A 13,080-nucleotide genomic window follows, 5' to 3' on the forward strand; every position below is an offset into this window, starting at 1 on the left:
AAACACCTCCAGTGATGGTGACTCCACCACCTCCCTGGGCAGCCCATTCCAATGGCAAATCACTCTCTCTGTGAAGAACTTCTTCCTAACATCCAGCCTAAACCTCCCCTGGTGCAGCTTGAGACTGTGTCCTCTTGTTCTGGTGCTGGTTGCCTAGGAGAAGAGACCAACCCCCACCTGGCTACAACCTCCCTTCAGGTAGTTGTAGACAGCACTAAGGTCTTCCCTGAGCCTCCTCTCCTCCAGGCTAATCAACCCCAGCTCCCTCAGCCTCTCCTCATAGGGCTTGTGTTCCAAACCCCTCACCAACTTTGTTGCTCTTCTCTGGACACGTTCCAGCAACTCAACATCTTTCCTGAACTGAGGTTCTCAGGTGCAAAAGCTTCAGAGGCTTTCTGGTGACTCCAGGAAGGGTTTCACAGCTCAGTCTGACAGTCCCTCTCCAACACAGACAGGTCAGCAAGTGAATTCACATGCCAGGAGTAAGATGCAGGCAACTCAGCAAAGTCAGGAGTGTGGTAACGTTTGGTCTTCTTTTCCAGATTTGGATGTGGGGTCCCACAATGTGACACTTCTGATTTACTTCACATTGCAAATGGACATTTTCTCTTACTTTTTCTCACTTTCCCTGTAGTGTGCTGTCAAACACTGGCACCTCTTGACCCTTCTCATTTCCTTCTTTCCATTACCCATTCCCTGGGTAATTATTCTGAAACTCCATGTATTTACAGGTTTACTTTGTTTTTCTTTTTTGACATGATACCTGAAGCTCCTAAATGGACAGCAGCCAAAATTGTCTCAATGAATATTGATTCCAGAACTAAGCAAGGAGATTATGAGGGAAATCTGAAAATCTGTTTTCCCCAGGGGACCACACTCAAGTGATGGTAGAGAATAAATGGTGGGGTTTTCTCTTTCTATATAAAGGTAACAGGCTTGGTGATATTTCTGTCTAAATAATTTCCAGCATTTCTTCTGAAATCTCTGAAGCCATTAAAACATTTTAGAGATTAAATCACGTCAAGTAATCTTCCAAGTAAGGCCCCAAAGATGTTGATACAAACCCTCTCTCAAACCACTAAGCTTTTATTGGGGGGGGGAAGCAAGCTTTTGTATATTTTGATTCAAAAGTAGATACTTTTAGAAATACATGCAATCCAAATCTTTCACCAGACCATGCAGCTCTTTAAGTTGCTAATAATTATTAAACCTGAAAGTGCTAACTTTCCTTCCAGAGGCTATTTTTTTATGGTTGAGTTACCGACCTTAGAAAAAGTGGGGGGAACTGATGAAAGAAGTAGTTGAGACAACAGTGAGCCTCACTTACCATTATTTATATTAACAATCCCAAAGAAAGTATACTTAGGCCAGCAAATAGCTCCTTAGCATCAGCTTATTCATCCGAATAGTTGGGTCAGGACCATGTTGTACCAGAAACTGTACAAACACAGAATGAAAGCACTTCAGACCATGGCAATGAACAGAGCAAGCAGATAGGACTCTTTCCACTTCTCCCACTTAATCTTTTCTTTCAGGAGTTGCCAGCTCTTGACAGTTTAAACAAGTAAACTTAAATAAAGAAGTCAATTGTTGTGTTACCTGCATAAGAGTGACAGGAAAAGACTTTCAGTGTGGACATACAGTAGATAGGGATTTTTCTTTGATAGTGCAGTTAAACCAACCAGGTCTCGGTTCACCCTTCAGCTCTTTAGGGCTTGTCTGGCAAACTACCCATGACCTTGGGAATCTGCCAAGTATGACAGAGTGGGGATATAAAGGAGCAGCAAGTGAGGAGGGACCGTAAGTACCTGCTTCGCTGCACCATCTGCCCTGATCTCACAGGTATATGCACATGGGAGAGACTGAGAAAGGCAACACCTTCCACAGACTCCCTCTAAAGCACCGAAGAGAGAAAACTGGCTTCAGTCTAAACTAATCGAGGCAAAGCCTCAAAGAGGGAGACAGGATGAGGATGCTGCTATGTTCCTACACCTCTGCAGGTGGGAGTGGTGAGGTATGGGGTGCTGTTCCCCTGCTGGGCATGCCCTGGCTGGGGCACTGCCACTGGCTGTGTCACTCTCAGAGAGAGCTCACAGCCCTCACCTTCCACCTAGGGCTGTGGGAGTTAACAAGTTTGTCTCACTTTTTACCAAGCACCAGCAAAAAGCACAGCACAGAGAATAGGTGCCCTTTGTAGTCCTTTTCCACTTCCTTGAGGTGTTTCTTATTTGGGCCCTCTACTGGTGGATAGGAGAGTGGGACACATAAATATACAGTGGAAAAAAAATAAATCAACAAACATACCCTTGGAAAAACAATCCAGACCAGTTCACTTAGTTCATAAAGCCAGATACCCCGAGTCCGTGAGTAGTTAATCATAAGTGGAATGTCCAGAACTAAGGAAAGGCAATGCTTGAAGAGAAACAACACACTGTAATTTTCCATTATCTGGATCTGGTCTAGATAAACATTGTGTATGCTTTGGCAAAGTTTTCTGTGAGATTTTAGGTTCCACACAATACAGATAAAGCCTATATGCACACAGCTTAGACTTTAGGAAAAAAGACTTAAGCCATTCTGTCCAGTGTCATAGTTGGTGCACTGAGCAGAGGCTCAGGCAGAAGGAGTTTTCATGGACTCTGAGGCCCCATCTACACCCACCATGCTTCAGTTTTCATGGACTCTCAGGCCCCATCTACACCCACCATGCTTCAGACCTGTTTCATGTTGAGTAACTGGCACAGCTTACTCAGGAGCCATAGCACTGCTGATGTGACCATTGTGCAGAGGGTCCCATCAGCAGTCTTGGAGGCTGGAAGTGCACCTCTGTGAAGGTGGTCAGAGACTAAACTTAGAGGAAAGTTGCACCAACTCTGCTCCCAGGTGTGGCTCATACCCTATTTACAAGTGTTGAAAAGTAGGAGGCTCAGAGACCCCTTCTGCTTCTGTGCTTGGCAGCAGTTCTGTGCTTAGCTGCAGCCACGAAGAAGCACAAGAGGCCATGTGTACATCCAGTGAGTTGCCTTAGGTCTTCCTCTAACTGGAATGGATGTCTATGGCTATACTGAAAGCAGCTCCTCAGCAGTATAGTGGGTAGAAAACACTGAGGCTAACTCACTTTTTGCATAATGCTCCTCTCTTCTGCCTTCCCCTCGCACCTCCAAAATCTGAACTGCTGCCAGTCCTACCAGGCTCACAGCTCCAGGGAAAGCCCCTGAAGCTGTAGCAAACTTCACCTTATTTTTTGATGTAGTGAAACAGCCTTGCCCTGTAAACAAAACAATCCTATTGAAATTTGTGTAAACAGAAAAATTCTGGGTTCGCCAAAACAAAACAAAAAGTTGAAATGTTCCTTCCATAGGAAATGACAATGTTTTCCTGTGCCTTATTTTGTCCATTCTAGAAAGTATCACTCACCTGAAAAAAAGCCCAGACCATGTATTTACAGAAAAGAAGTTTTGGTTTGTAGGAAGTGTTGTTTCACAGCAGCAGCCTAAGCCGGACCAGAGCACTAAGACCCCCTCTCTGGCTGCCTAGTTCCCCCCTGCCTTTCTGGTGACTCACACAGAGAGAGGCAGAGATTGGCCGGCGCTGCTGGTGGGACGAACCCTCTGCAGAGGCCTGGGGTGAGTTCCTGCCTATAAAAGCCACTTTGAAGTGCTGATCACCAGCAACTTGCTGGCGTTGCCAAAGCGGAGTTGCAATCTAAGGAATTAAGGAAAGTCCATTTTAAAAGCGCTGGACCTCTGCTGCCCTGCAGATTCTGCAAACCATTGTGAAAAGCAGGGGTAACACGTTGCACTGGTGTGAATGACCCTGCACAGTGGGCATGGCAGCTGAGAGTCAGAATAATCCTTTCTGCTGGCAAGCCTGTAAAAGCCCCTCCTTTTCTTTCTGTGCATCTACTCTTCTGAATTGCTTTTAGTGAAGCAGTGGTTTCAGAAGACGTACACACTGCCACTCTTTCCTCAGCATAGCACACCACTAGCAAATCATACTGCATGACTTGTTTCTGAGCACCATCTGCAAAGGAGGGCTGTTACACAAACACAGAAGGCGGCAGAGTGTTTTTTCTGCCCCGGCGCAGGACTCCTGTCAGTGGCTGCCTGGAAACAGTGCAACATCCTTGCCTGTCAGTCCAAACTAAAATGAAATGATGCAGCTTATAGATGGGTTTCCTTCTCTGGAGACTTTCAAAACCCACCTGGATGCATTTCTGCGCGAGCTACCTTAGGTGACCCTGCTTTTTACAGGGGTTTGGACTTGATGATCTCTGAGGGTTCCTTCCAACCTCTAACATTCTGTGATTTTGATTTCTGATTTCTGATTTCATCATCTGAGATTTTGGTGTTGGAGGGTGCGTGCTGCTGTTTGTCATGTGTTGTCTTGGATCTCACCATTAGGCCTATGTATATTTGAGGCACAGCAGTGTTCTTCATTTGTGCGTGAATGCACAAGAATGCAACTCCAGAAATCATTTACTAGCTGAAATGTAGCACTGGCCTTTCCTCTTCTCTTTAAAGGAATACTGTCAAAATACTATAGCCCCCATGATTTAACCAACTCAAAAATATAGAGGAAAAGTTGCCATAACTCTGCCTTCTAGATTATATCTTTTTGTTTTGTCTTCATCCTGTGGTGTCTGGTACTGGCCATGGCCTGGGTAGGGAACTAGATAAACTGAGTGTCATGCCAGGTCTAACAGTACTACATTTATGTTTCAACAAACTTATAACAACCACTGAAAGTCTTCAGCCTTCAAAGGTGCCTCCTGACAGCACAGCCTGGCACAGACAGTAAGTATGAATTCCTCCATCAACTGAGTTATCACTTAAGTTTTGTCAGCCAGAAGCTTCTTATGGGATCTGGCCGTTGTTACAGGGACACAGGTACCCTTTCACCATTTCAGACCATCCTGAAGACGTACGGATATGTCGTAAGACATACGAAGAGCCCCTGGTGTTTATGTATGGTGTGCAATTCTCCTCTTGGATGCAGTGAGTGCACTTTGGTGTTTCAACGATGCAGAATGGTCCTGAGGATTAAAGAAAGAAAAAAAGAGTGTTAACCCACAAAGCATTTCTAGGTGTGGGCATTTTTCTCCTCTTATTCCAGCACTGGTGCCGAGCAGCCCCCTTGGTGGCATGGGCTGGCATGTACCAGCTCTTCTGCACCATCCTCACAGTCCTCTCCTGCAGCCATATTTGCAAAGGTGTGAGCCACACCCACACCTGTGTGGCCACTGCCTCCTGCACTGGGCTGGCCTAGTCAGCCCGCACATAGGTTCACAACAGCTGGGTACAGGGATCTTGGGCAGGCAGTGAGTTACAGCAGATTGGTGGAGAGCAGAGATGGGAATGAAGGCAAAGTGCTAAAGTTAAACAAAGGACTAAACAAGCTCCAGTTTTGTAACCAGGAATACTGTGTGTTAAATGTTTTCCCTTACCTGGCTGTAGTAGTGCTCAGCAGTGAAAGAAGGCTCAGCTGTCCTTTCTGAGAAGATTGCCTCCTTCAGCAAAACGCTCTGAGTGCTGGGGTGGCAGTTGGTGCTGCAGGGTTAGTGCCCTGATGTTGGTACCCAGCTTGTGTGCTGGATCCAAGTAACTTTGAAGACACTGGTGGGTGCATTTGGGTATGTCCTCCACTGGTTAATAATAGAAGAGATGAACAGTGAACCAAAATTAGCAGAGGTAAGAAGACATTCTGCTTTTATCCCTCCTCAGACTATTCCTATGTATGTCCATGTTTCCAAGCTGAACAATTTCTATCCATAGCATCCTTTTTTTTGTGGTCACCCTTTACCACAGAAGGAGATCAGGGCCATGCTCTGCTCCCAGCTTTCCTGGAACTCACGCTGGAAGCAACAATCTTGACACTTAGTCTGCCTCCTTTGAAGGAGCAGTGGAGAAGTACAATGTGCCTTTTGTTTGATGCTTTTGCAGTTCTTGATGGAAACTAGCAAAATCCAGGCAGTCAGCATTAAAAAAACAAAATAAATACCCCCCAAATCCACAAAATCTCACAAAATCCCAAAAATATTAAAAAAAAACCCTAGAGATTTTAGAAAGTGAGGAATTTTTACAGTATTTAAAAAAATAGATTTCCCCCCTATTTTATTGTTAAAAAATAAAGACAGACTTTTGTGATTTCTTTAGTGATTACTTTCTTTTATGATTACTTTATTTTGTGATTACTTTTTTATTGACAGCTTTCATTAAAACACAGCAGCCCTTGGTTTGGTGCTTCATGTCCTACACAGTCGAGAAATTGAGATGTGTTCAGCACTTTAGCCTACCCTTAACTGCATTTCCACGGTACTATTCCATTTATCTCCACAATGTGTTGGGGTTTTAATCTTTTGCTTCCTGATTGCTTATTTCTTTTATGAATGTATTTCTTTCACTCAGCTGCAGTCTTTGTCCCAGGTTGCTCGTCTTGGGGGTAACTGGCTTTCCCTATGACCCAAGCTGAGTAATTGTTCCTATACTGTCATGGAGGACTGTTTTTATTCCCTTTAACCTGCCACAGATTACAAGAGTTTTGTTCTTCCTACTCAGTGACTGAAGTCTATTGCATAAGCCAGCCTCTCAGAAATCTTGGACCCTGTCGATTTAGTGTTACTCTCCCAGTTTTAAAAGCTAGCGGCATGAAGTTCCAGCAAAAATGGCATCCTTCCAGGCTGCCAAGAAATCTACTACCTTGGAACTATCAGATGAATTTTTGTAAAGCTGTTCTTGCTGGTAGTCACTTCCCCTCCCCTTGCCCTTGCCCTTATCCTTCCCCTGGCCTTATCCTTCCTTTACCCCTCCCTTTCCCCCCACTGGGAAAAATGCCACCCCAAGGGTTTAGGTTTGAGCCCAGGATTTAAAGTCTTAAGAAGGAACACAATCCTTTGGGAACACTTCCAACCTTTCTTTGATACTTGAGGAAGGATTGTTCATTTCTTGTAAAGTTGAGCTGCAAAGAAGGAAAGGATATGGGTTTGTGGCTGGTTCCTTTCTTTACTGTTTGTTAAACCCAGAAACATTTGTTTGCTTGAGGTTTTACGATACCTTTCTGGCACTTTCAAGAAGTTTGTGCAGAGGCTCACATTTGGCACATTCAGAAACGTGTGGCAGGAATTACTCCTTTCAGGTTGTTTTGCAGACATAATCTTCCTGCCATCCTACTGGAAAACTTTGTCCCTTTGTTATTAAACTTCCTTCATAATTTGGATTTCAGCAGTCCCAGTAGGCATCCAACACATTTAGAAATATTCCACAGCTAGAGGCAGATAGGGGAAAAAAATATTCCTGTAAAAATAAATAGTTCACAGACAGACAGAAACATACAATCGATTTTACAGCATAGGGAAAAAGGTGTGTAACAGTTTCCGTTTGCATTCAGGTCTCTCTTCGTTCTGTACATCAGTATTTAAGCAAGTACATACCAATTTTTTCCCTTTAACAGCTCTTTCCTTTGAGAACATACATAGCTTATAAATAGCTCACCTGCCTAATAATCAGGACTAAATGCGTGCTTCGCCCAGGAACACCACAGCATACGCTGCTTAAATTCAATGAGAGAAATTCAGGCCAGGACAGGAAGGGAAAGGGGGAGGAGGGCAGGGAAGTAGAATTCAACGTTGTATTTTTGTTCCTAATGGAAAAAATTTGTTTTGAAGGTTAAAAAGCAGCAGATAGCTTAAAACAGATGAATAGAACAAAATGTTACAACTTTCAAGGCTTTCTAAACTAATCCTGGAGAAAACTGTAATGAGAGTATTTGGGTTTATAGTTTGATCAGCTAAATACATTTAGGTTATTTTCTGGGGTTTTTTTACTGAGTAGCTGTGAGTGTCTACGCTGTATGCAAAACACTTCTTCAGGGTTCGTTGTTCCAAGGAACACTTGGAAGACAGTCATTTTTTGAGTAAAAATGCTTCACTTAAACCAATTTCTGACAGAGAACATAAGGAGTCACAGAAACATGCTCAATTCACTTCGCCAAGCATTTAATGAATCCCAGATTTTACTGTTACCTTCCCAAACACTAAGTGAGCCATATTGTGAGTGTGCACTGCCTTTATACATGTAACCATAAAGGACTTTTTCCACAGGGCCCCCTGCTCCATTCAGGGTACTGATAAGACCAGAGCATTACCTAACCTGAGATAACTTACCAAGAACCTAACCTGAGATAACTTACCAAGACTTCTGAACTATTTTTTAATCACTCCATTAAGCAGCTGCTCTCCAAATTTCCTGGCTCCCAGATTCAGTGGCAACATCCTGTGAACACTCCTTGTGCCCATTCCTGTCTACCAGAAGGCAGCAGCACTGCAATGTAGTAAGCCACAATAATTGTGTGCTTCATTTTCATAACAAACACTGCTTTGAGAGATTATAACCTCTGAAAGAACCCTAGCTGAAGTTGTCAGCTAAGCTTCAATTCCCCTTCCTGAAATACCTGAGATTACGTCAACCAGATAAAAGGGACACACACACAAAGGAATAGCTGACTTTTATTTTTCCTTCACATCAGTGAGAAACCTAATGAGGAGGTGTTCAGCTTCCAAAGAGAGGTTGTGTAACCCCTATTGTGACAACACTTCTCTGTAAGTGGTACAAATGTGGCTACAGCCACTCAACAGTTCTCTCTCTTCAGTCCATCACCTGATGCAGCCTTGAGTGTGTTTTGGGGTTTTTTTTCAGTTTAGTATGAAAGGTGTGCTCCTTCAACAGCTGCTCTTCTGCAAACCAGGAAATCTAGCATTAAGGCTGCCCATATAGGATCAGTAGTGCTGACCAAAAGCACGCATCTTGACTGTTCAAATGGGTTCAAAACATGCTCACAGGCTAACTTACATTTCTAGGTGTTGTGGTTGGTCTTCTCACAGCTGACACAGACTCCTTATGTGTGTATTCTACTACTGAGGTATACGGTGCAACACAAATGCACTTCAGAACATCCTGTGAAACAGTCATTTTATTGCAAAATGAATACCATAAGGTAGAAAATTTACATTTCAAATGGTTCAGCTCTTGAAAGAAATGTACAAACCATTTTTCATATGCAGAAGGGGTGACATGAGCTACAAATTCAGGGCAAGACTGGCCAGCTGGTTGAGGGATGCTCAGCTTATAAACTGTGAGTGAGGAATCCTTCAGTATTCATATCCTGAGTATTGTTTCAGTTCAAGGACCATACAATATGAAACATTTCCTAGAATCATAGAATTGATTACATTTCATTACTTTTACCTAGCAGCATGTACACCTGTAGGGGTTTTTGTTTACCTGAGTTTTCTGTTGTTTAGGCTGTAAGGGATAAGAATCTTGTAAACAATGAGGTTGGATAACGTGGTTGATAGATGACAGTATTCTGAACCTCCTCTCAAACAGGCTGTTAAAAACAGTAGATAAGGGGCTAGGTTCTGATAGGCAGAGATCTCCCAGTTTCAGAGCTTTGGGCAATTAATAATCTTAACAATTTAGAATTATTTGAAAGCAACTTGACTACAGCAACATCATGGAGGCATATTTTTCTTTGAACTTGTGACCACCTTCTGCCTATTTACTTTGGATGGGTTCACTTCAAAATCACAGAGTACTTAATCCTGATTATTTCACTTAACAATGCTGTGCATGAGAAAGGAAATGCTTTCTTAAACTGCTGTGTAAGCACAGAGTTTATTTCACCTATTTCCACATCTTGCTTTGTTTGATCATCTCTGTGAATTATGTAGCACAATCAAAACTGGATTCACTCGGATTTTAATGAAGTGTTGGGAAAATTCCCATTATCAAATGGCAAGGCAGCAGATGACCATAAAAAGTCAAAATGTTTCCACTAAAAGCAACAGCCTCAATGTCCCCTATACTATCAGAACAAAGAGGCTTTGCATTCAGAAACACATGGGAACGGCTTTGAGAAAGTTCATTGTAATTTTCTAAACAGAACTACAAAGGGAAAACTTAATCCCACCACTTCATTTAACTTCAGCATTAAACTCTGTGTTTGGGCCAGTGGGATTGATTACTTTAATGAGCATTGAACTAATTTTCCAAAAGCCTGAAAAGGTGGAGGGAAGGAAGCGGATCTTTGTTTCAAAATACAAACTTTACGCGTTAAGCATGGACACAACGCAAATTACGGCTCTGCCATTGCCTCACTGTGTGAGCTCCAGAGTCTCTCTCTTTACATTCTTATCTGCAAAACTGTAATAGTATTTTCTTACCTCAGAGAATTACTGTAAAGATTATTTAGTAAAATGTTTGCTCAGGGTTCAGAAAAAGACTAAGCATTAGGTACTATAAACTGTCTCCAAAGATGCAGTAAAGCCTGAGTGAAGTGCTTCATGGGAAATCCTCACTATGTGCGTCTGTGGTTAATTTTGGATAACGTTACCTATGTAAGAGCAGTGTATAGTAAAAGAATCACTCATAGCTTAGCGCCTGCTTTTTAAACTATTGCTTGTCAGCTCTGCCTAACATTACACTGACTAAGAAATTCAACTGCATGTCAAGTAGTAATTTGGATAATCTATACGAATTGTAAATTGCTACTTCTTGCATTCCACACTTGGTTGAGAAACCTTGTGCAGAACTCTCCCCACAGTTAAAGACTGTGATAGAAACTGGTAACAGAAAGTGATTGAGGAAGTTACTGTTTTCTAGGTTTAGCTCAGCAAAAACTGAACAGGACACCATGCCCCTCCTCATAAAGACAGTATTTAAGCACAGGATTAACCTGCAGAATGTGCTCCATTGCCAAAAGCACATGGATAAATGCTGTCTTGGACAAGGAACATAGATATAATTTGCCAGCATCCCTTAGGCACGTTAGTTGTATTCATGTAACTCCTCAACCAAACCACACAGAGTTCTGTGTCTGTTAGCTAGTGGTGACTGATCCCATGCTGCTGACCAGTCCAATGGTCCACCCCCACGCATTATATGACTATTTTACAACATATGCAAAAGTATCTAAAAATATCCCCATTCTTCCCATCCCAACCTCACGAGATGTAGTTGATTAGGAGTCATCCCCCAGTTTTCATTCAGTGATCTTCTGTAAATGTTTTTTGCATGCTGTCAAGAAAGTGCACATGCTGTCATGTGGAAGATTTCTGATTTCATAGATGCTGAAGACTCTATCACTTCTGGCTTGCAGCATGAAGCTCTTCCTTGGCCAAAGTAGCTACTCCTTAGGTGCTTTGTGAAGAAGTCTGGGCATCATACTTCCTAAAACTGTGGCTACGGAAAGATTCCCTGCAATGAAATATAGCCATAAATAAAGCTGGCAAATTAAAAGAACTCAAAAAATACCTGCCTTGTGAAAAAATTCAGCTGAAACATATTACTTCTTGGCAGCTCAGTGCTCCTACCCTACACTAGACACAGTGGCTTTGTGAAAAGTTATATATTCATAAGTAAAGGACATAAGTTAAGACTACTGTGTTTCAGTCATGGGACTAAACCACATTATGTTATCTGGGAGTGAAAGGATCACTCTTATCACATGGCGCCATGTGTTCAAAACAAATACCCATTCTATCTTCTTCCAGGCTTCAAATATTGAAGAGCTGGCAAGATGTTTCCAATGCTTCTTTTGTTAAGGAGGGGGAAAGTCTTCTCTAATGATGTGTTTAAATTACACAGCTCCCCTACCCCAGGAAGGAGCAGCTTGAGACACAGCTCAAATGGAAGTCCTCAGACTTTTTAAATCAAATATGAAGTTATCATTGTATGTTATGGTCTGGATTCAGCTGTCAGTAAAATTCCCTTTCTTCCTTGCAAAAATGGCCTTTTTTTTTTGTTTGTTTTGTACAGCTACAAGAGCTGTACAGCTGTAGCTGTACCTTGTGCTATGGACTTTCACTACAGGTTTGTACAGCTCTGGAATCTTCCTCTCAATCATGGGCCTAAGGTTCTCCTTCAGCTTCCCATAGTTTTTCCTGAGCTCTAGCTGATATTCACGCTGGTCAGCTGTAATAAGGCGTTTGTTTTTCTCCACTGCTTCACCACACCTAAGCAAAAGAAAAGGGAAAAAAGGTAATGACATGTATCACCTACTCCTGTTGTTAAACTCATTAACTTTGTGTTAGGTAATCTGAATGGTCAAGGATCCAGCTCCTCTGGGCTAGGCGTTCCTCTGATAATTTGTCACATCCATAATGACAATGAACTAATAAGAACTTGTGTCCTTGGAAAGGACACAAATTGAGATGATATTTTTAAGACATGAAAAATGCATGAGTGAGCTAATAAACCCCCAGATTCAACGACTACAGAATGCTGAGCTACCTGCTTATTTACTATAAACAGATGCAGTGGTAACAACTGAGAGCAGAGGCTGTACTTTCTCATCCTTCAGCAATTATGCTTTGTTTGGACTATGCCATATGCTTGTTAAGATTTACAAGAATATCTAGAGCAAAGGCCTTTTGTGTCTATCACTACCAATGTACTGGCTTGACAGATAGGGTCAAATGTTTTCTTATAAATATCTCCCTACATAAAAATGTCATTTTGATAGAAATAAAACCAAGGCAACAGTCTGAAATGCTTGGTTTCTGCATCATGGTAGAAGATAAAACGAATGGGATCATAATTTCTATTTAACTAATTTGAAGTGTTAACATTTGTTCTCATTTGGGATGCAAAGCCTGACAAAACAGTGACCATGAAGCAGAGGTAACAAGTCTGGATCAACTGTCTGAAGGGTGGGATGCCAGGATTCATGAAACTAATGTGCATAATTAATTACACATACTATCACTGTATTACTGTGATTATTTGCTTTCTTAATGAAATTCAGCATTTCAATTTTGTTTTACTGACCTCATTATAAACTCTTTGAAGCACAACCTCAGCTTGTTATGATGACGATAAAGTTTGGGGTCTGCTGGAATTTCCGCCAGGAACACTTGTGCTACCTCTAGCGGTCCCTTATAGAAGTAACACATGAAAACGTCAGAAAGACCTCCTTAGACTGAAAACAGGCCACACGTTTGGTTAAGCTGTTTGCTGTTTCATGAGCTCAGTTATGAAAGAAAGCTATGCATAGTCATCATAACTTCATGATATTTTGCTTGTC

The 13,080-nt window shown here is 42.1% G+C and overlaps 1 protein-coding gene across 1 annotated transcript in view; it reads right to left on the minus strand.

Annotated features, from left to right (window-relative positions):
* Window positions 1–10,975: 10,975 nt before the first annotated feature.
* The window catches only part of DOCK8 (dedicator of cytokinesis 8), a 75,743-nt gene continuing 73,638 nt past the window's right edge, over window positions 10,976–13,080 (minus strand). Inside the window, exons 44-46 of the mRNA XM_054178526.1 lie at window positions 12,825–12,931; window positions 11,843–12,010; window positions 10,976–11,252 (exon numbers count right to left, since the gene is read on the minus strand). Of these exons, the coding sequence (XP_054034501.1) occupies window positions 11,189–11,252; window positions 11,843–12,010; window positions 12,825–12,931 (339 nt within the window). The 3' untranslated portion in view covers window positions 10,976–11,188. The remainder of the gene's footprint in view (window positions 11,253–11,842; window positions 12,011–12,824; window positions 12,932–13,080) is intronic.

Source organism: Dryobates pubescens, chromosome Z (genome assembly GCF_014839835.1).
Source record: "Dryobates pubescens isolate bDryPub1 chromosome Z, bDryPub1.pri, whole genome shotgun sequence".
Taxonomy (NCBI): Eukaryota; Metazoa; Chordata; class Aves; order Piciformes; family Picidae; genus Dryobates; species Dryobates pubescens.